The sequence below is a fragment of the Poecilia formosa genome, unplaced genomic scaffold (genome assembly GCF_000485575.1).
Source record: "Poecilia formosa unplaced genomic scaffold, Poecilia_formosa-5.1.2 Scaffold437, whole genome shotgun sequence".
NCBI lineage: Eukaryota > Metazoa > Chordata > Actinopteri > Cyprinodontiformes > Poeciliidae > Poecilia > Poecilia formosa.
In genome coordinates, this window is record NW_006800376.1 from 114682 (window position 1) to 137624 (window position 22943).

General features: G+C 41.1%; 1 protein-coding gene across 3 annotated transcripts; it reads left to right on the forward strand.

The window, feature by feature from the left end:
• Window positions 1-10: 10 nt before the first annotated feature.
• klhl17 (kelch-like family member 17) lies at window positions 11-17808 on the forward strand. Of its 3 annotated transcripts, none has more exons than XM_007577316.2 (12): window positions 40-262; window positions 3769-4033; window positions 5480-5601; window positions 5704-5925; window positions 10014-10130; window positions 10209-10422; window positions 10535-10679; window positions 11135-11302; window positions 11962-12050; window positions 12197-12270; window positions 12411-12592; window positions 15537-17808. In XM_007577316.2, the coding sequence occupies exons 1-12, from the start codon at window positions 188-190 to the stop codon at window positions 15763-15765; spliced, it is 1902 nt and encodes a 633-aa protein (XP_007577378.1). In that variant the 5' UTR covers window positions 40-187; the 3' UTR covers window positions 15766-17808. The 3 variants fall into 3 exon arrangements, with proteins under 3 accessions (XP_007577377.1, XP_007577378.1, XP_016519162.1); XM_016663676.1 differs by lacking the exon at window positions 40-262 and adding an exon at window positions 805-1028; XM_007577315.2 differs by having other exon boundaries at window positions 11-262; window positions 10014-10422.
• Window positions 17809-22943: the final 5135 nt, after the last annotated feature.

Sequence of the window (22943 nt, forward strand, 5' to 3'; positions counted from 1 at the left end):
TATGACTTAATTTGGAAAACACAAATTAATCCAAGTGTTGACGTCAACCTTTATATTTACAGCCAGAGCTCCGCGTCCGCACACAAAAGTGAGCAGTGTTTTGATGCGGCACGAGAGGTTTAAATTAAATAATCCCAAACTGGGAGACTAGTTTTGCTTCTCACTTTCTATTTATCCGTTGCTTTACATGACCACAAACCTGGGCAAGCTTACGAACCGACAGAAATCAGCGCTGTCACATCGACACCGGAGGCGGCTGCGGGTGAGGACTGCCTCCTTTATTTCTAGACCGAGCCGATTGTCAAACTAAGACAATGCTAGTTTAGCTAGGCTAGCACACACTGTAACAATAGATTTTGGATTAAATACTTCGTAACCTGATACTGATGTTTCAACTTAGAAAAATAATGATATAATATGTATCCGACGCTTATGCTAAACAGCGTAACGTTACATGTATAAATATTAAATCGCCAGAGCTAGTTGGTGGACGTTTGATTTTTGGTCTGGGCTAGCCGAAATGACCAACCTCTCAACAATAATACGGCTATGGCAAACCCCGCCCTTTCGCGACAGCGAGAAAGTGTTTACCAAACGCACTTCCTGATCAGACCAAACAAAAGGTGGCTTTTAACTCTGTCTGTTGTGTTATCTTTTCACGACCACATTCTTTGTGTTGGGTTACCAGTTACTCGTGTGATGGGGCTTCATTAGGGCGTCTTTATTACTGCGGCTTTACACTGAGGCAGCCTGAGCAGTTTCGCTATTGGGACTCTGAGCTGAAGTGGCTCCACCTTAACAAACCGATGTCTGCTTTCATGCAGTTCTTTTTTTGCATTGACGTCAGTGCATACAGCACAAAACAGGGGCTTTCTTCATATTTCCTATGCTGCTGTGGTCAGAATATGGACATAACAGCCAGACGATGGTACCGATCTTAAGGCAGCGTGACTGAGACAGTTGGTGATTTCTCTCCCATCACTCCGAAGAGGACGCAGTGTCCAAGGATACCCGCAACACGACCACCGGTAAAGAAATTGGACATCCATTCTTTCCTGCAGCTGCAGCTGATGGGTGCTCTTGATTAAAATAGATGTAGTGGAGGTTGAGGATTGCTCAGATTTCACTCAAGAACAACTCTTCTGCTACGAAACATTTGTTTTCGACAGTGTCAAGCAGGATGTCAGCCAGAGACAGAAAGGAAGAAAGGTGATCAGCTCTTTAGTTTTAACTGTGATCCAGTGCTGTCACATCAGGCTCAGCCTCCTGTGTGTGCACGTCTCAGTTTGCAGCAGTATTCCCTCTGGAGCCTCAGAGGGGATTGTCTTCTGATTGTGGAGTACAGTTGGTGTTTCTGTGGTCTATTGTGTCTTGGAAAAATGGGACCCGGAGCTGGTCGCCAGGCAGCTGTGATGACATTTGAGATGTCGGTGGGATACTGGAGAGTGTGCAGTTGGGAGAGCTGGTGGATATTGTCAAGGTGCAGCAACAACTGTAGACTTGTGCTTACCTTGTATGTGAAACGTGGACTTCAGACTGGTCAATATTCCTTCAGGAGGAAATTGTGGGAGCTGTGAATTTGCTCTGATATTCTTAGCGGGTTACTTGAGCACAAATCCCCTTTATTTTCACTGACATGTCAACTGAAATCTATTTAAAAAGGGATCTTTTTAAATACTGCCTATATAAAGGCAAAGGAAAAAGCCTGAACAGACATTTAAAAAGTAATAAAATAAAAATACCCACACAATTTTTAAATATGTGTAAATCCGCAAAATCCTTGATCACCCCCTTAAAAAAACTTGGAGCAAGACACTATCCAACTGAAGTGAAATCTAAAAGGTACATAGATAACTCAGAGCTTGACCGTTTGCATGTCAGAAATAAAATCTTAAAGTTGATCCTGTGCAGACAGGAATGAAATTTTCCTACTTTCTCATCCAAGTTAACAGTGTAGCGATAAGCTGGACCTACCAGAGCTTTGATAAGGATGGCTGGAGGTACCAGCTAAAGGTAACATGTACCAGTCTGAAGGTAATAAAATCACAAATCACCATTTTGAGGTCACTAAATGACCTCAAAAGAAGCACTTTATCTGTGATAAAAGCCTTGGCTTACAGAAACCTTTTTTTTTCCCCTCCCAAAGACTTTATTTGTGTCTGAAGGTTAAAATCAACTTTAGATGTTAGCAAGCAAACAAAACACAGTTCAAGAGAAACTGTTAGACTTTAATTGCACATTCATGTGAGGGATGTGACGTTTCTTTAAGATGGAGCCCAAGGAGAGTTTGTGAAGTGTGAATGTTATGGGCCCAAGAAGAGAGCCTTGAGGCACTGTTCAAGAACGTGAAGAAGAGAGGACACATTCACCAAGCTTATAGATGGGAGTCCAACTATTTAGCTCTAGTATTGTCAGAAGCAGTCATGAGGTCTTAAAGCAGAAGAACAATAATATAACCAGAACATAACATGAAGTGGTTATTAAAAACTTTTTAAAAACGTCCACTGCCTAAGTTGTGAAACTGAAACTCCCCCATTTAAAATAGACTGAAGTTAAATGAACCTCCTGTATCTTGATAAAGGATTTTAACAAAACCCGCTGCAGGGCTAATTGAACTAGTGGCAAGCCAAGTGTTCTGCTGTTATGTGTGCACCACATTGTTCGGGCCGTGAAGTAAATATCCTGCCATTTGTTTTTTTCTTTGTGTTTCTATCTATGCCTTATGACTAGTGGAAGAAGGTATGTGAGGGACATTAGCATTTGGGACACAGCGAATAGACCAGGTGGCTTAGGAAGGAAGTCTTTCATTTGTTTTCTACCAGTTGTTAGTTTTGGGCTCCAGCCAAAACTTGATTCTATGTAGGGACTTATGATTGGCATGTTGGCCTCTCAAAAAATATTTAAAAAATACATGAATCAGTCTGTGCTCATTAAATTGTATTCTAAGGTTTGTTTTTCTTTTAAGGTATCAACGCATCAGTTAATGTATTTGATGGAAGTTTGTGTCAGATTGTTTTGAATGCGACAGAAAAAGAAGGAACAATAAGATTGTCACGATCTATGCATCGAAGCATATGTCTCTAATATTTATCTCATTACTGAACTAAAAAGAGTGCACCAGAGTTGGTTGGTACATTTATTGGAAAAAAAAAAAAGATTGAGTATAAAATATTAAATAGGGAATAAAATAGTATTTTACTGTACTTCACCAGTCGATCACTGATAACAAAGAAAGACGTGGATGTTGATCGATTGGTGTGTCTCTAATCAATTTTGAACACACTGATATTGCAATAACAGTGTATTGTGGAGCCTTACTGTGTTGTCTGTTGCTTCCTGTGTGTTTCCTTAAGATTCAACAAACACATTTTCACATTCTCATACATTTTGCCTCGGAATAAGTCAGAAGAAATTGTAAATAAAAATAAAAAAATAATTAAAAAATCGAATTATTTGGTTTAAGATTATTTAAGGTAGAAAACCTTTGACACTTCAGCTGTCAAAGTGGAATCTAATTAGACTCGACTCTGTCATAAAATCCCGTCAGCACTTTGCATCCAGCTGCACTTTGTTGTCGTACTTTGGTTTCTGCCATGCTGGTCGGGCCTCCTGTCACCGCTGACGAGATGGCTTCTACCACCGTGACAATATTTATGATGAAGGCTCAGGACACCTGTCAAACCACCTGCCTAATCCCTCAAGACTCAAGGAATCAAACAAGTAAGGTACTAATGACACCTTTTTTTTTTTTTTTTTTAAACGTTGCAGTTGCCCAGTGTGCGGCCCAAACACAAACCCACCACGGCAGCGCCAGGCATCATGATGGAGGGGGGCATGCAGCTGCTCAACCGCGATGGGCACAGCATCTCGCACAACTCGAAGCGGCACTATCACGACTCGTTCGTCTCGATGAACAGGATGCGACAGCGCGGCCTGCTGTGCGACATCGTGCTTCACGTCTCCAACAAGGAAATCAAGGCGCACAAAGTGGTGCTGGCGTCCTGCAGCCCTTACTTCCATGCCATGTTTACCAGTGAGTTGACCAGATCATCTACTTTAATGCTCTACTTTAGAAAAGTATTTAAAACTCTTGAAACCATTTTCACATTTTTTTTTTTGTGCAAAAACAATGTACAAAAAAGCAGTGTGCTTTTGTATTTGGTCCCCTTTACTTTTGCGTCCTTCAATAAAATCCAGAGCATTTAATCAGTGAACAGAGTCCCCGAGCGAAAAAATGAATCTCAGTATAAATCATTTCTGTGAACATTATTATGAAGACTTGGGAGCACAGCAGATTGGTCACGGAGAAAGTTGTGGAGAAATTTAAAGAAACCCCCCCCCCCCCAAAACATCAAGCTTTGAATACAACTCCTCAGGCATGCTCTGCTCTCGCCTCTGCAGACACAACTTGAGTTTTGATACAAACAACTACAAGAAATGTTTCAAAAGTCACACAGGCGAGAGGACAGCTGAACGCGCGCAGCAACAGAGTCAAGAAGTTGTGTTTACTATCCTGTTGCCATAGTGGAAACATTGTTGCATATAAACACAAATCTCATTTGCAATTTATTTTCAACAACTTCACATTGCAGAGCCTGTTTGTGTGGAATTTTTTTCACACGTGATAATCTTACTCACAAGCTCAAATTGATTCTACCTCCATGTGACGATGTTGCCGTTGAATATTTAGCCATGCAAGTTGAGATGTTTTGCTCGGCAACCTCTCGTATCGCGATGCACAGCTCTTCACATCCAAAATGTAAGCACGGATATTTTGAAACATATCCATATCCATATGGAAAAATGGGAAAAGCTTGTACAAACAAACCACTAACAGCTACTATTGACTCAATTTTTTTTTTTTTAAGTAGGTTTAAATAAAAATGATTCCTCTTCAAAATTATGCACTATTGTGTGTCGGTCCATTATATAAAATCCAAATAAAACACGTTTAAGCTTATGGTCGTAACATCATAAAATATTGGAAAGTGTAAAGGATATAAATACTTTTGTGAGGCCGTGTTTTATCTGAAATCTATCAAGGTCGGTCTTAGGAAGGCTGAGACAGAATACCCTCTGACTGCAAACTTCAAGCATTTCCTTTTGTTGTCAAGTTGAAGCCCCGACATCCTTTGCAGCTCATCGTTTCCTCAGCTCTGTTCCTGTCTGAGGTGCAGGTGGTCAGACGAGTCGCTCTTCAGTCGCCGCCCTCTACACCTCAAACTGCTTTGCAGGAGCTCCTGCATATTTCTGCTGTTTATGTTGAACAAACTAGCAAAAAAAATACGTCTGTCATAACATCTCATTAAATAGACGGGAGGAAATGAGTGGTGCTTACATGTAGCAGCAGGGTTGTATACGTTAGCAGATGTCATGCTTCAAACATGACTGAAGAGGGAGGGGATTTTTATCGGGAAGTTTGAGGAGTAATGACTTGCTGGCCGCCGCTCGGCTGATTTGGTTCTGTGTGGGCGTGCAGACGAGATGTCCGAGAGCCGGCAGACTCACGTGACCCTCCACGACATCGACCCTCAGGCTTTGGAGCAGCTCGTCCAGTACGCCTACACAGCAGAGATCGTAGTCGGGGAAGGTAACGTGCAGGTGAGGTTGAGATTTTCCTAAATTGGCCAAATTGAACATGAAAATATAAAAAGAAATATTACTCTTCCCCCCCCCCCCACTTGTAAATTGCCTTGTTTCTAGACCTTGCTTCCAGCAGCGAGCCTGCTGCAGCTCAACGGGGTGAGGGACGCGTGCTGCAAGTTCCTCCTCAGTCAGCTGGACCCCTCCAACTGCCTGGGCATCCGAGGCTTCGCAGACACGCACTCCTGCAGCGACCTGCTCAAGTCGGCGCACAAGTACGTGCTGCAGCACTTTGTGGAAGTGTCCAAGACAGAGGAGTTCATGCTGCTGCCGCTGAAACAGGTGGGTGGGCTGCTGCCTGTCTCTGCCTCCCGCTGTGCGCTCTGCTGACTCATCCTGATGAATTTTAATAGCGGTTTTCTCACTGTGGGGCCATGAAGCTGTCTACCTTTCCTGTGTTTTTCTATGAGCAGGTCGTCGAATTGGAACATGTTATATAAAGCATTCCCATTTTATTTATTTTTTTAATTCTTCAACTTTTTTTTCCAAGAAACATTGAAACCAAAATCTTTCTTGTATTTTATTAGGATTTTATGATGGAACATAAAGAGACACACTGTGAAGTGCAGTTACGACCTAAGTGTAGAGCATATGTCAATCAATTTTCAAGCCTTGCTGCAGATTCTTACTCTAATTTAGATCTGAACTTTGAATGGGACATTCCAACACTAAAATAAGTGTCAATCTATAGCATCAGATGGCGGCTTTGGTTGTATTTAGGTATGTTTTGCTTCTAACAGGTTTTCTTCCATGATTGTCACATGTTTAACTCTATCCATCTTCCCACCAACTCTGAGCAGCTTTCTTGTCCCTGTTGAGATGTAGCATTAACACAGCATGATGAGGCCACCACCATGCTTCCCTGTGGAGCTATGTTTTCAGGGATGGGGATCGCTGGTCGTCTCCAGTGGGACTGGCCCTGGATAAATGGTTGTGGGTGGGACATCCTGTAAGAAGCCTCTTTCCTCCCTGTGTTTTCTGTTGACTCCTTTCCTCCCGAGGTATTATCATTCCTCAGGGCTTGTTGTCCGGTTTATCTGCTACATCAGCTCAGCTGAAGCACCACTCACTCCTGTTCGGGTTCAGCTGCAGCAGTGCTGCTGCTCCAGTCCTGGAAGTGGTAATTAGGTAAAGCCAGTGACATTTTCACAGCTGCTCTACTGTTTATAGAGCAAACAACCACGTTTACGCCTCTTGCATATCAATGAGGGTTTCTATTCTGGCTCCAGTATGTTATTGTCACCAGTTTAATCCAATTTTAGAATAGATTTATCCACCAATTTAGTAGCTGTACTTATAAGTCCTTCAAGAGCAGAGATGGATATGAAGGATATACAAGTTATCAATTTTGCAGCTAATCTGTTTCTCATATTATCGGGTTAGCTTGCAAAGCTGCAAATTGGTTTCATTTATCAGCCTGAGCTCCTCTGAAGCCTTTTCTTATTGGATGAACCAATATATTATTATTTATGTGGTAAAATATACAAGGAGTCCTGGATTAAATTGGTATTTGGGTGTTAATAGGTAATGACACATACTTAACACATTAACAAAGAAGGCTTAGTGAATAGAAATAAATGCAGTGTCAGTTTCATTAATATGTGCAGTGAACCTGACACTAAATATGAGAAAACATTTTAGGCCAAGGGCCTTTGATGGACTGGTGACCTGTCCTGGTTTTCTGATGGACTCCAGCTTCCACTGTGACCCAGAGGAGGATGAAACAAGTAGAGAAAATAAATGAAGAGTTTTAAGAGAAAAAACCAGACTCCTCTTATTTACTGTGCTAATTGTTGTGTCATTTAAAGCACTGCGTGACTGTGGTATAATCACATTAGCCCTCATTTGCGTATAGCCAAAAAAATACCTGAAGTGAGAATTATTTTTCCAAACGGGTGCAAAATTATTAGGTTTCATTTCATAATGGCAAATGTATGATTAATGATTTATCTTTATCATTGCACTCCACAGGCCACGGAAAGTTGTGTCACTTTAGTTAAATTTTACAATTTCAGACTGGCCTGATTCACAGGAGTGAAGGTTTCCTGGATCAAACTGTTTTTTGTTTCTTTTGCAGCGTAATCAGTAGCTGCTTTATTTGGTAATTGAGCCTCATTTAAGGAGGAAACCCTGGAAGTCATGACAATGCAGCTACTTTCCACAACCTTTCAGGGCCATATAGGTGGAAGCGCATCTTCAAACTCAGCCCACTGTGGAAAACTAATTCAGGGATAGTAAAGGGGAAATGGCTCTGCTTTGGATCAGGTGGGGTAATTCTGCTCTGTGCTCCAGAGAAAAATGTAGGATGTCCTTTGTAATTTGCAGGTATGCAGGATATTGTACTATATAGTGAAAGTGTAAGAGCTGTCCGTTTTCAAACTTCAAAATTTGTACTATTAATTATTGCAAGTGCACTATTAAAGCAAGATCTTACTCATTTGGAAATACTTTTTCTTTATTTATATGAGAAATGGCACTGTTCCTATTTTAGAGGTCATTTGAAATTTTTTGGACAAGCTAAATAAAATGTGGCACGATTGCTGGGATTGGTCAGCTAACAACATACAGTTCAAATTTAGCTGCTATAACTGTTTAAAAGAAGACCGATTATGATGTAAGAGGAGTTTGTTTCTGCTTTAATCAGGATTATCTTACAAAATGGGACTGTCCTTACTGCACCTTCCATCTTTACATTATAAACAAATTATTCCTTATTAGTTCTGGTTAAATGACTTGAATTAATTGTCTGGCGATTCTTCTGATTTTGTCCGGTCTGCTGGTGATGCTAAACTTTTCCACTGGATTTTATTTGTATGTTGTGTTTTCTGTTTTCAATCTTTATTTTTTCTGTAATGTGTTGAGAGCAAAAAGCTCAGCACCAATGTCATTAGATTTAGAAGGATCTTCAAAAGTGTTTGGTAAAATTTCTAGTTTCTCTAAAGGAAAAAAACAAAACGTCAGACGACAGTGGCTTAAAAACACACAGCTGCAGACACTGCTCCCCATTATCTCCATGGTTTCTGCAGCAGTGAAGCGATGACGCTCCACGGGAGTCGAACGCTAAGCCTCACCATGTTTCAGCCCTTCAAAGGCCTCAAACTGAATCTGCTCTCACTGTGTGGGCGCACGCCATTAAAGCACCAACAGTTAAGCTACATTAAAGCAGATTAAAGATATACAGTTTTCTTCAGACCCTTTCTTCTCTTTCCTGTGGCTTTTTCCTTTATTCTGTCCACAACTGGTCCAAATCTGCACCAGATCTAGATGTATATCCTCTCCGCTCTGAAAGACTCGAAGTTCACAGGGCTGTGAAATATTCCCCATATTTTTTATTTTTTTATGTTCTCTTGAGGGGGAAAATCAAGAAGGCGTGACAGGATTGTGACTAGTCAGCTTGGTTTGATGGCTCACTGATTTAACATCACACGCATGACATTTTGAAGCGTGATGGCTGTGTCTTGATGTCTGCTGGAACTCATGTCGTTCATGCTTATTGCATTCCTTACCGCCAGTAAGAGGACGGTTACTGCTAATTGTTTGTTTGGAGAGTTTTTCCTTCTTTAGTAAACTCGTGATGCAGTATGTGCATGCAGAGGCAGCAGTGGCTGCAGGGTGGGGCCTGAGCTGTCTCTCTCTCTCACTCTCTCGCTCTCTCTCACTCTGCGACTGTGGATTAGATGAGGCTGTGTTCCTCAGCGGCAGCAAAGTGTCGCTGCGGCCAGGAAAGCCGACGGCTGGCCGCTCCTTTCCCCCTGCAGCCTGGCCAGTTTAGCGCTGACCTGGGAACAGTGCCAGGCAGCCACTCAGACTGCTGCGTTTGTTTTTATGTGCTCGGAATAATGGCAGCTTTAAATATATCGTGATAACGGCACAGAGACAATGATTTAAAAAGGGAAAGGTTTATGTGTGTGTGCATGTTTAACTGGATTTAATCTGGACTGATTCCATTTTGGTGGCATTTTGAAATTAAGACGAGGAGGAAGGAAGATAAGAGAGTTCAGCTGCAGTAAAAAACAGTTTACCTGTTTTACATTTCAACAGTAGTTATTAACGGAAAGACAAAAGAAGATACTCAGTTGAGATCAATATGTAATCTTTGTCCTTCTGCAAAAAAAAACTAAACTATGCTGAACACACCATCCACATGATGGAACACGTTGGTGGCAGCATCATGCTGTGGGGATACTCTTCTTTGGCAGGGACAGGGAAGCTGGTTTGAGTTTGTGAGAGAATGGACAGAGTTAAAATATTCAGATTGGCTTTATATTAGTTTTTTTTCTGTATTTTTCATTTTATAGTTTTTTTTTAATTAGAAAGAAAGCCCCCTTTGGTGGTGGTGAAGCTGAATTTTACTCGTCATGTTTCTTCAGGTGCTTGACCTGATCTCCAGTGATAATCTGAATGTGCCGTCAGAGGAGGAGGTGTACCGCGCCGTGCTGACCTGGGTGAAACATGACATAGATGGACGCAGGCAGCATGTGCCTTGGGTAAGTCGGGAGGAAAACGCAACCGATTTTCATTCCCCCACCTCCTCCGTATCGATCACCTCTGCCGTGTCTCACCAGCTGATGAAGTGCGTGCGGCTGCCTCTGCTGAGGCGAGACTTCCTGATGAGCAACGTCGATACGGAGCTGCTGGTGCGTCACCACTCGGAGTGCAAAGATCTGCTGATCGAGGCTCTGAAGTACCACCTGATGCCCGAGCAGAGGGGGGTCCTGAGCAACAGCCGGACGCGCCCTCGGCGCTGTGAGGGGGCCAGCCCTGTGCTCTTTGCCGTCGGTCAGTGTGCCCCTGAAGGTACCCGTCAGGGTACATTTGGAAAATGCACCTGGATTTTTTTTGTTTTTTCTTGCATATTTAATGCACTTACAAAAATGAACTTCTGTTGCAGGCGGAGGCAGCCTTTTCGCCATCCACGGAGACTGCGAGGCGTACGACACCAGGACAGACCGCTGGCACATGGTGGCATCCATGTCCACCAGGCGCGCACGAGTCGGTGTGGCAGCCATCGGGAACAGACTCTATGCTGTCGGAGGGTGAGTGATGACACCCACAGAGGTGACCTTTAATAAAACATGAACTGGTGCCAGGAAATGGAAGATTTGGGGACTAATCTTTAGTGCACAGCTTAAGCGGAGGTCATTCCTTACCCTGACTGAAACACCTGTCTGCGTGTTTTCTGGCGCTAACTGCTCTGCTGAACATGGGCGATCCCCGTCTTATCACAGATCAACACACTGTTATCTCAAGGTCTATAAAACTGTCAGTCTTGTTTATTCAACACTTTGACTTTTCACTAACAGACTTGTGCTTCAATAAAAATAAAGACAGACCATGTCTTTATTTGTTCGTCCTTGAATCTGATTATAACCATCTAATTTCCTTTATCTTTGAGGTCTGTCTCTTTGCAACCTGTAGGCAGGAAGCAAAATTTCCTCAGAGTGAGTGCAGGAAACCACGCTGACATTCTGCGACAAACCTTTCTCTTAAGGTACGATGGCACCTCAGACCTCGCAACCGTGGAGTCCTACGATCCCATCACCAACTCCTGGCAGCCGGAGGTTTCCATGGGAACGAGGCGGAGTTGTCTGGGTGTAGCTGTTCTGCACGGCCTGCTGTATGCTGCTGGGGGATATGATGGCGCCTCCTGTCTGAACAGGTAAACACAGACCTAAATTTTGACAAACGTAGCTCCTTGATATTTTAAATCCACAGTTTATGTCCCTTGAAGTTTTCTTACAACCACAAACTCCCAGGTATTAAAGTTGTATGTCTGTGGAAGTGGGAAAAAATAATAAAAAGATGATTTTCAAAATTTGCTTTTAGTTCTGTTTTGATACCCCTACATACAATCTGTGAAACATGGTGGTGGCTGCATCATGCGGCGAGGCTATTCTTCCAGTCAGATGAGAGCAGGCTTATGTTTTTTGGCTTACAAACAAAAAGCTGGGTGTGGTGGAAAGCACACAACCAGAGCTGCAAGGCTGGCCTACTTTCAAATCGCCGTGTGGCCGACGTCCAACACAGGACATCACCTTGAAAGACGACACCCTCAGAGTAAAATATGGTGCTGTGAGCGTCATGCTGTGGCGATGCTACTTCAGAATATTTGTCCAACATGACTAAGCTTAAGCTATTTTTAAAAAAGGAATCGCCTCACTGGGAATCCTATAAAACAAAAATGCGAAAAACTGCAAGGAGTTTGAACAGTTATGGCAGGACATTGTGAATTTAATTGTATGCTGTTTCTTCTGTGTGGATCTGATGTTAGACTGCCAGAGTAATTTTAGTAAACGCGGATCTTCTTCTCTCTTGTAGCGCGGAGCGTTACGACCCTCTGACCAGTACGTGGACATCAATTGCAGCGATGAGTACCAGAAGGAGATACGTTCGAGTTGCGACTCTGGGTGGGAAGAGAGATTTAAACAGCTGATCTATTGCACGTTTATATCCTCTGATTTTATTTTAGTCTCAGAGATACAGAGGGAGTTGCTGCCTTGGTATTTGTCTGCTAATATTTACGTACCGCGTTTACTCCCTATTCTCCCTCCAGACGGCAGCTTGTATGCGGTGGGAGGCTACGACAGCTCCTCGCATCTGGCAACGGTGGAGAAATACGACCCGCAGGTAAACCGCTCACAAATGTATCCTCAGAAATGTTGGCTGCTTTAGTTTCACTGAACCTTCCAGTCGAAAACGCATCACTTCAGCTAAATCTGCAGTGCGGACGCGTCGCTAATTCTCAGCGTCTCGTTTTGGACACACAGAGCAACACGTGGACGGCCATCGCCAACATGCTGAGCCGGCGCAGCAGCGCGGGGGTGGCCGTGCTGGACGGCATGCTGTACGTGGCGGGAGGCAACGACGGCACCAGCTGCCTGAACTCAGTGGAGCGCTTCAACCCGAAGACAAACACCTGGGAAGGAGTCGCTCCCATGAACATACGCAGGTCAGTCTACAGCAACGCAAACACTGCAGGTGATGTCACGTCTAAAAACCGGAAGAAACCCAAAACGTAAACATCACAGACAAACGGTAGGAGCCATGGCACTTAAAACATCTGCAGCATTAGTTATTTCAAGCAGTAACCATCAGCTAAAATAAGTAGCATAAAAATAGTAGACATTTATTTGGGATCTTCTGCAGATTAGGGCAAAATAGAATTAATCATTGAAACACAACATGGATATAAAACGTGACATAAGTGCACAATGAGAAAGAAAGCTGTGAAGAACTGGATGGTTCTGCTTTGGATGACAATGACAACATTGTTCAACCGGTTACAATGTACAACACTAAAACACTTCCTGCTGCAGCTGAGACACTTCTTCACTTTTAGCTCCTTTCACTGTCCCGTGCAGGGCAGCCTTGTCAGCCATATTGCAGCAGGAAAACCTCACTCACCCATCGTTTCTTTAAGTATTACAAAGTTAGACATTTCTAAAGCTATGTTGTGTTTTTTTTAGTTTCTCTTTCTCTATGTTGTTTTTGGCTCTATGCTGCGACGTTGAAAGATTTGAGAGAAAGAATGTGGGAGAGACGATGAATAACCTGGATTGTTTTCAGGAAAGCTAATGAAATGAGACACACCCTAACCGGCTGAACCATCAGGATGACCCAGTTCTGCCTCCTGCTTTAGCAGTAGGAGGCAACGACACCCTGAACGGGCATCGACATTTTACAGATATCCCGGTTTTATCCTTCAAACAAAAAGCTGCAGAAAACTCTTCAGTCATTCTAATCCAATAAATGTTTTAGTCTTCTGTAAATAGTGACTGACGATTTATCGGTAGTTTGGGGACAACATTTTAAGGGAGTGTGTTGGAAATGTGTAGGGCATCAATTAGGAAGAGAATAGAGTAACAAACCGCAAATAATTTATTCATGGATAAATTGAATGAGCAGACATGAAAAAGTAGACCAAACAAATTCTAACAAGTTTGTAAAATAAATATATATCTTCTGTTCTGATGGTGTCTGCTGCCTCTCACAGAAAAACTCGGGTTTGTTCAGGTTTGCAGCTCTGATGAGTCTCTGTCTTCCTTTGATGGGAAAAAATGGTAAAAACAGACTCAGTCTAAGATTAATGTCGTCTCTCAGAATACAGTCACCTTTTTCAGACTCAGCCAGCGTGCAGTTCATGTCTTTTAAGAGAAGATGGCGGTCTGTTAAGACTTGCTGCAGGTTTTCTCTGTTTGGTGAAGGGCAGCTAGAAAACTACTCTGTTCAGTAGGTTAAACCTCTCTCTATCACAGATCGGTAAACGTTTAACTGCAAGGGAGGTTAACTTCCTGAGGAAGTAATGTATTTGTTGGGCTTGTGGCAACTGGTGAGTGGCTATGGTTCCGCAGAGATTACTGAAGTTAATGATGTTCCTGTGTTAAACGTGCGAGGGTGTGAAGGCTTGAAGAGTACCATCGTGTAATGGAGGAGTTCTTTTGTAATCATTTTTAAAAATCTAAAGGCTTTCTTGTCAGGTAGAGTGATTTATTCATCTGCTTTTTGTAGCGCGCCCAGCAGAAAATCCTGGAGTAAATAACGTTCCACTGTTCAAACTAAAGGATTTCAGTCCTTTCATGTCGTCTTTTCTCTTCTGTCCTCCTTCAGGCATTAACATCGAATGACATCCCTTTCAGAAAAAGTCAACCTTTTCTCATGTCTTTAAAAACGAACAGGCACACGTTTCCAGCAGCCTGTTGGCTCCGATTTGCCTCGTGATGGAACATTTAGACACAGCAGCAGATTCACTTGTTCCTACACAAACACAAAGGTTCATTTCTGGATGTGAGAGAATGAAAACCCGATAACAGCCCATGAATAACTCATGTTTGTCTCTGAGGTTTTTTTTTTCTTATTTAGTTCCTGTGAGTCTCCATTTACGCTATCTAAAACATCTCACTGCACTGATATATCAATGTGTGTAAATCATGTCCAAAATACACCTAATATGTATTTCACTGGGTTTTTCAAGTGGTAAACCAACACATAATAGGATACATTCATGAGGTGGAAGGAAATTATATATCCTGGATTTAACACTTGAAAAGTGTTGTGTTCTTCTCCTCTGAGCCTGTTGGACCACTTCTTGCTATCATCATGGCTGCAAGTCTTTTTTGGGAGGTATATTCTTACCAGCTTTTGCACATTTAGAGACTGGTGACTATTCATTTTCGCAAAATGGTTCAAGCTCAGTGAGACTGGATAAAAACATAAATGTTCAACTCTTGCCACGAACTGTCAGCTAGATTTAGGTTTAGGCTTTGACAAAAAAAAAAAAAAGCATTCCACTCATACTCAGAATAGATTTGGAAAAATTTAAGAAAAATCATTCATAATTTCCTTCCACCTCATACCGCTGCATTATTTTGTGTTTATCTAGAGAGCATGTGTCAAAGTCGAGGCTCAGGGGCCAAAACCGGTCTGCCACAGGTTTTGATGTGGCCGGCAGGGCCACATAAATATGACCTTCAAGATAATAGTTTTGTTCTAAAATATTTTACAGGTCAAATCAAAGCAGTTTTTCTGTATACTTCCAAACTACAGTTATGTGAAACATGCTTATTATTATTACATTTTAAGAGCTTATCACTGAACATAGAGAAAGCTATTTATTAATATTTTAAGTTTAATAGGTAGTTTTGTCAGTACATTCTACTGCAGCTGGTCTTTTGAGAATATTTGTGATCTTGAGGTGACCGGAAATGAAAGTGAGTTTGACGCCCCTGATGCATCATAAAACGGCATAAAATGTGGCTGGGAAGTGACAGACTGTGCTACAGTCTATGGGCGCATGCCACGGTACGAAGACTGAGCAATACGGAGCTGTAATAAAAATGTATTTCTAATGGAAGACCTACATATTGTAATATTTCTTAATATTCTGATTTTCTTAGGAGCACTCACGACCTGGTGGCTATGGACGGGTGGCTATACGCGGTGGGAGGCAACGACGGCAGCTCCAGCCTTAACTCAATCGAGAAGTACAACCCGCGGAGCAACAAGTGGGTTGCGGCCTCCTGCATGTTCACGCGGCGCAGCAGCGTCGGCGTGGCGGTGCTCGAGCTCCTGAACTTCCCGCCGCCTTCCTCGCCCACCCTCTCAGTGTCCTCCACCAGCCTTTGACACGGGGTCGCCGTTTGGCTGACTTCGGCCGCCACTGCTACAGCCCAGACTGGATCTGGGAAGAGACGCAACTGTTCGGTGTGAGATGAGGAGGAGGGACTGCTGGGAGCGCCGAGGGGAGGGAGAACTGAAGGCACACCGTGTGAATGAGGCCTCTTTATTTGGTACGGTACACTCCAGAATTATTAGCAAACTTGGTTAAAACCAGACTTGCTTTACATAGCAACTAAAGACAGCAACTTTTAAAGTAATTGTAAAAAAACACTTTACCATATGATAATAAAAATATAATTTAATATATCTCATTAGATGATAAACAATTAGTATTATTAAATTATGATAATTTTAGTTGTTTTAAACTAATCATTACTCCCTATTATTCATTTTTTCTTTTTTCTTTATTTTTTTGCCACGTTGCTGTTAGCTCTGAACTGCACCGTATCTAGTCTGGATTCCTCAGAGTCTCTCCTGAATATCAAAACCATACCCTTCAAAACTTATTTCTTAAAAAAAAAAAATAAAACTAGAATAAAAAAAAGGTGTGCCCACCATGATAAGTGTTTGACACACATATCGTAAAACAAGGTAGGCACTTTATTCTGTAATGTGTGCTGTACCTTTTTGGTTTGATGTCGTAGTTCCCTGCAAAACCTTTTTTTTTTTCATGTCAAGAGTTTTTCACAATAATATATATCGATATATATATATATACATAAAAAAAAACTGAATGATTTTACTTTTGGAATGTAGCTTTTTTCAGTGGTCGTACCATGCATGACTACGTATCGACACAGAAACCCTTCCACCCCAAAAGATGAGAAATGTAGTTGTAGTTCTGCTGTGCCACGCTAGGTGGCAGTAACGGGCAATGTTTAAAAGCGCTGCAAGAAAGCATGGACACAAACAACAAGCTAGGCCCTCAGAACTGCGAATGAGTTTGGATCTTTATTTATATAAAAGAACGAATAATACAGAAGTAGATGCATTTATAAAATATAATATATTCAGTTTTAAAGACGCTCAGAGAAAGAAACGGATCCAAGCGATGACTATTTAAGAGTGTTTTAAATATATTTATTTAACGTGTGACGTGCATGTCACAAACGGAAATGACAGAGAAGAATGTCTTAGTCTGAGAGACGCTTGTGTGGGTTTAGACTACGAGAGGACTGCTTGCTGTGTTATGATGTGCGGCGATTCATTTGCATTTCTTAATGTTTGTTCACTGCCACATGACCCTGGACCTCACTGTACATCTAACAGCATTTATTGTGTTTGCCTAAATTATTTTTCAAAACCACATCGAGGTGCATTGTTTTCCCCCCTCAAGATGGATAGACTTGGCTGGTGGATGCCATCCTATTCCATTTAATTAAACTGAACCATATCTATTTTAACTGTGGTTAATAAGTTGGGCTTTGTTTAAACAGTTAAAATAATAAAGAAAATGCATTACCATTGCATAAATATCTCAAGTAAAATCTAATTTGTCAAACTGATCTACTCACAATGATCATTTTGTCCTTTTTATAAATGATAGTTGAGTTCAGCTCATGTGATATCATTCCAGACTTCTAAGAAGTTGCCTTTTCTCCTTATTTTGAAGGATTTATTTATCCGTTTAGTTTTTCTCTCTCTCTTTCTCTCTCTTTCTCTCTCTCTCTAAAACTACCTTCAGTTTCATTAAAGTGTGCAAAGGCGTACGAGGTAGAAGTGGAGCTCTGATGGCCTTATAAAAATGTGACTACTCTGTAAACTTTTAAGATAACAAGCTGCACAAATTCACATAAGACTAAAAACCTCCATTCTCTGGATTGAAATGTACATATATTGCTTAGTTTCTGAGTTCTGTTTGTGCAATGTCAATGTGACTGTAGACTCTTTTTTTTCTTCTTTTTTTAAGTTTGTGGTTGGTGTTGTGATATGTGTTTATTTATATGTTTGTTATTTATGACAGACTTTAATATGTTGAATTTTGCACTATTGCGAAGTGGAGCAATACAGTACACTCAAAAATGGAAATAAAGATGTTTTCAGATGTGGCAACTGTCCTGATGTGCTTCACTAAAACTGCAAATAAAGCAACAGGCTTCTGTGGAACCTGTTTGCAACTGTGCATGGAAGAGCAGTTGGATTTCCTTCAAAATGCTTTTACACACACACACACACACACACACACACACAGTAAAGGTTGTGCTGCAGAGCGAGGTCGTTGCTAGGTTCACTGTACACACTTCCTTGGTAGGTTTCCAACATACTCGTCTATCACAGTGATTTAAACGGACAGCTGAACACTCTCACTTTCCCCTTCCTGACCTCAGTCACATGGCATTCACACCTGTGGCTGCCCCTAGAAACTCCCGGCCGGATCGCCTGCAACTCCGCAAAACCCAAACATCCAGACGCCAAAAGTGTAAGACTCCCAAGTTTTTCACCGGGAAAAACTAATCTATTCATCTGTTCAGATTATTTACTAAAAAGAAAGCATGTTGATGCAACGAATGCATTCCAAATGACTGATGCCACCACAGATGTCTTTGAAGTAAACGAAGCTCAAGGTTTTGTTGTTTTTGTTTGGGTTTTTTTTTTGTGTGTTTTTTTTTTTTACTTTGGCAGATAGCCAAGGCATAGTTAAATAGCTAATCTTCTAAAACAAGGAATGTGGGTGAAAATTATTATAATATAAACATTCTTCTAAACACCACACTTCTTTGAACCAGCAAACGGTAAGGGAGAGAAAAGCCACTAACTGGAGTTTAGATGCCCATTCAATATGTATAAATCATGTATTTTTGTACAGAACAACTGTGGGACATTATTTTATAAATTTTGCACAATTACATAAAAAGAAGTCTATCAAGAAAGTAGGATTTTTTTTTTTTACATACATATCAAAAACACTGAGTCAAACCTGTGTGCAAATGTACCACAAGAATAGTGAAGTCATTTGAGATTTGTGAATAGGGCTGATAAATGTGCATATTCAGCAGAATTTCATACATGTGGAGGAAGGTGGTCTGGTCAGATGAGACCAGGTTGGACTTTTTGCCCTACATGTAAAACATTTTTTGTGGACTAAATCTACCACTGTACATTATCTTAAACACACCCTCCCCATCTGTAAACACAGTGATGGCGGTATCATGCTGTGGGGAAGCAGTTTTTCAGGTCAGATGTGGCCAGAATTGTATTTTTCTTGCCTTCATATAAAATGTGGTGTGGTGGGACTTTCATCTTCCATCTGGAGCTACCAGGGGAGGTTAAAGAATATCCTTGTTTTGGAATGGCCTAGTCAAAGTTCAGACCTACAACCAATTGAGAGATTGTGAAAAAAATGTTGAAAATTGATGTTCAAAGATGCTCCCTGTGCAGTTTGATTTAGTTTGAGGTATTTTTCAAAGAGAAAAGCAAATAAATAAATAAATAAATTAACAAATAAAAACTAAAAAAAATAAAAAATAATCTGCAGATATGCAAAGCTGGTGGGGATAAATATAAAAAAACTTACATCTGACAGCAGAGAAAGGCAGTTTTTAAAGTACCAACTTAAAAAATAAATGTCCCCCTTCTTCCACTTATCATGTATTCTCCACTTTGTGTGGCTTTAACCCCTTCTTTGTCCATGAAATATTTATGGTTGTAACCTGGCAAAATGCGAAAAAGTTTAACGTCTGAATACTTTTGCGAGGTCCGTCTCATATTTTCTGATATGAGAATTTCCTTTCTAGTCAAAATCAGCATAAGATTTTCTATATAACTTATAGTTTCCCACAGAATCAGCCTCACAGGTGTGTCGTACCGAAGCTCTAAAGACGTCTATTTCTCGATACAAGCCTGATTGACGTGATCACCATAATGAATTTTATATTTGCCAAGATAAGACTGAAGCGCCCCCTCAATATGCGATCCACCGCATGTATCAGAAGTTAATCAGCTGCTGAGTGTCTCTACCCGCGGCTCATCTCCTCGACTCTCTGGATGCTAATGAGGCTACAGCTTGTCTAGACCAATGTTCTCCCTCTGAAAGAGCTGCTGCAGCTTATCTGCCACAGCCTCCCTTTTCTCACCTGGCGTCCCCGTCTGCAGGCCCTAATCAGGCTGAGAGGTTGGAGCTGTCGGTATGCCGACAATGCCGTATCACCATAACACTTTCTCAAGCACTGGATGCAAACTTTAGGAAGTTGCAGTTCTATAAAATCTACTTTTAATGCAAACCGAGGGCAATTTGCTGCCGAGCAGAGCTCAAATTCCTCAGCAGATGACGATTATGTTTTACAAGATGATTTAGACAACATTACAATAAAACTATTCATAGTCTAGTTTTCATTTCTTTTCGTTAACCCTAACTATAAAGTTAACCTGAAATTAATTCTGGTATCAGAATCGCTTTTTTTAAAAAATTATTAGTGCTGAGCTTGTTTTTGGAAGGATTTCCTGCTTCTTTTTTCAGTCTTTGTTTCCTGGTAGATCTAGTTTTTTCCGGCTGACAGATCTGGCTTTATTCATCAAGATGTTTTAATAAGTGCCACACCTGCATTAATCTTCTGGTTACCCCCATCATTCTTTCTTTACTCCAACTTCCTCCAGCAGTATTTTACCGCCTGTTGTTATTCTTGTCGTATGCACGGTTGCTCCCATGGTAGCGCTGCGGGTGGAGTTTCGTATCGCACGTGCATTTTTACCATTTGGTTTGGTGATATCCAGAGGTAGATGGTGTCTAAAGTAAGACTGAAAGGGGTCTCGGTAATTGTGACAGAGCTGATACTGTGAGAAATAATTACTTCTTGAAGTGAACCATCCAGAACCTTCACTGAACAAATTAAATTAAATTATAGATTTTAAGGTTTTTCGTATATCTTTGCCAAAGATATCAATCAGTAAGCATGTGTCATTCCTCTTTAAATATTACTGATAATGATAAAGGACATCAGATGCTTATTTACTCTGAATATCTTTTAATGGTAATCAAAGGTGTCTCAGCCAAAGTTAGTTTCAGTTGCACCTATTGTACTTTCGTTTAGTTAATTTTTTCAGTTGATTTCTGCACATTTCGATTTCTGACAAATCTATTGTTACTTGCTGCTTTTACCAGCAAGTAAAAGCAGCTTCATACTTACTCGTTCTTTTGTTTGTTTTGATCATGTCCATGAGCAGAATGTGGAAAAAAGCTCAGAGACTGAAACCGAATCAGGCTAATCATCCCTTCAAAGCAAATCTGGGGTCTAATTACGCTTTTCTTTGTGGTGGTTTTCTGTGAGAACTTTAGCACCTCAGCCTCTCAGATGGACGCCCGATGTTTGGGTTCACATATCCAGACTCCGTTTTAGTGGCCTGAGGTGTCACTTCAGCACTAATGCAGTTACCCGCTGAGTCTGGAGAAACACAGCCGAGTAATTTCTCAGGGAGAGACAAAGTTCAGCCCACCACACACGGAGACGAGGTCCAAAAGAATGAGAAAGGTTTCAGCTTTAGCAAGGCTAGAGCTTTCAGTTTAATGTGGCGCACATAAAAAAAAGAAAATGAAGCAAATCCAAATTAACTTTACGGCATACAAACAAGATAAATACGTTTTTCAAATAGCTGTTGATGGAAAACGGCTTAGCATTTGGAAATTATTATAGAGTTGTTGTTGATAATAAGTCAGGGGTTTCTCTTCCCAGTGAAAAATGAGGGACAAATATTACATATATACAAATATATACAAATATTAAGATTGATCATTGTCGATGCTATCTGCAGCCAGTACCTCACCTGGTTGCCATCGGTGTCGTCTCAGTTTGGAGAAACAAATTAGTCGTCGAGCTAGTAGCAGACAGAAGGAGCACAGCTGAAAAGAAGATGATACAATCATGACGTGAATCTCAAAAGATGTCTATCTGATGAAAAAGCAGGATATTGTTCATTTGAAAATTAGTTTTTTTTTTGTTTTTGTGTGAATTCTTGATGTTTTTATTCAACCTTTCTTCAAATTCAGACATTAGCATACATTTCCTGAGTATTTGGTAGAAAGTGCCTTTAAACTGTGTGACCTGGGTAAACTTTTGGATGACCTTCCATGAGCTCCTCGCATTAGTTTGCTGTAATTTTTTGCCGATTGTTTCTGTTAGATCTGGTTTAACTGACTCAGGTTTGTTGTCTGCATTGATCCCACAGGTTCTCAGATCTGCCCACACATTTTCTATGGGACTGGAAACACAGCTTTGTGATGGTCACTCTAAAGCTTTGCACAAAAGCTTCCTGGCTGATGTCTTGAGAAGCTGCTCAGATATTTCCCCCTTCTGCAGCAAAAAACTTCACACATAAGGATTCTTCCCCTCAGACAAGCTTCATCAATTTTCCTCCAAATGTGACGCAATTATGGCCAAACTCTTCAGCTTCATCCAAAAAGTAGGCTTTTTGCGCCCAACATTTTTAAACTAATCTGGCTTTTATGCTGCTTTTACAGTAATGGCTCTTTCCTCTGTGAGTGACCATTCAGTCCGTGCCGGTAAAGCACTGTGGACAAGGAGACTCTCTCACTAGCTTCAGCTACAATCTTCACAAGGTCTTTCAGATTTTGTTCTGTGGTTGAGAATCACATTTTACACCAACAACAGTTCACCTCTGGGAGGCAGAGTACATATGAGGCTGGACATCCCCTTAGCATTTCTACTAGCATATAATATGCTGAGCAGATGGATGTGACACCTTCAAGCATTTTGAAATGATCAGGGATAAACTGGGCTTCCAACGTTTCACAATTCTCTTCTTGTTTTTCTTTTGCTTTTCCCTTGATGTCACACAAGGAAGCAGTGCAGGTTAGAAACATCCACAGATGAACCTCCATGTAATTAAAGTGTTGTGAAATCACACATTTGCAGTGTACAGAGCTATGAAATCTTCATCTGGGCTTTCCCAAACCTTTTAAAGGATTGATGACCTAGTGTGTGTCAAGTCTTTTCCAAAAAGCCTTTATGTAATTATTCAGGCATTTAGCAAATAGAGCTGCCGTAATCTCTTCGAACTGAAACAAGATTCTGCTTGCTGACCACAAATTCATAGAATATCACTTCAGAAATTTTAATATGCTTTTAACTTCAACCATCAAGCAGCTTGCATTATCTAACATAAGGTTGTGGGTACAATAGTTGCAATGTGCCACAATTGTATTCAGTGCTATGCTAACAACACCTGAAAAT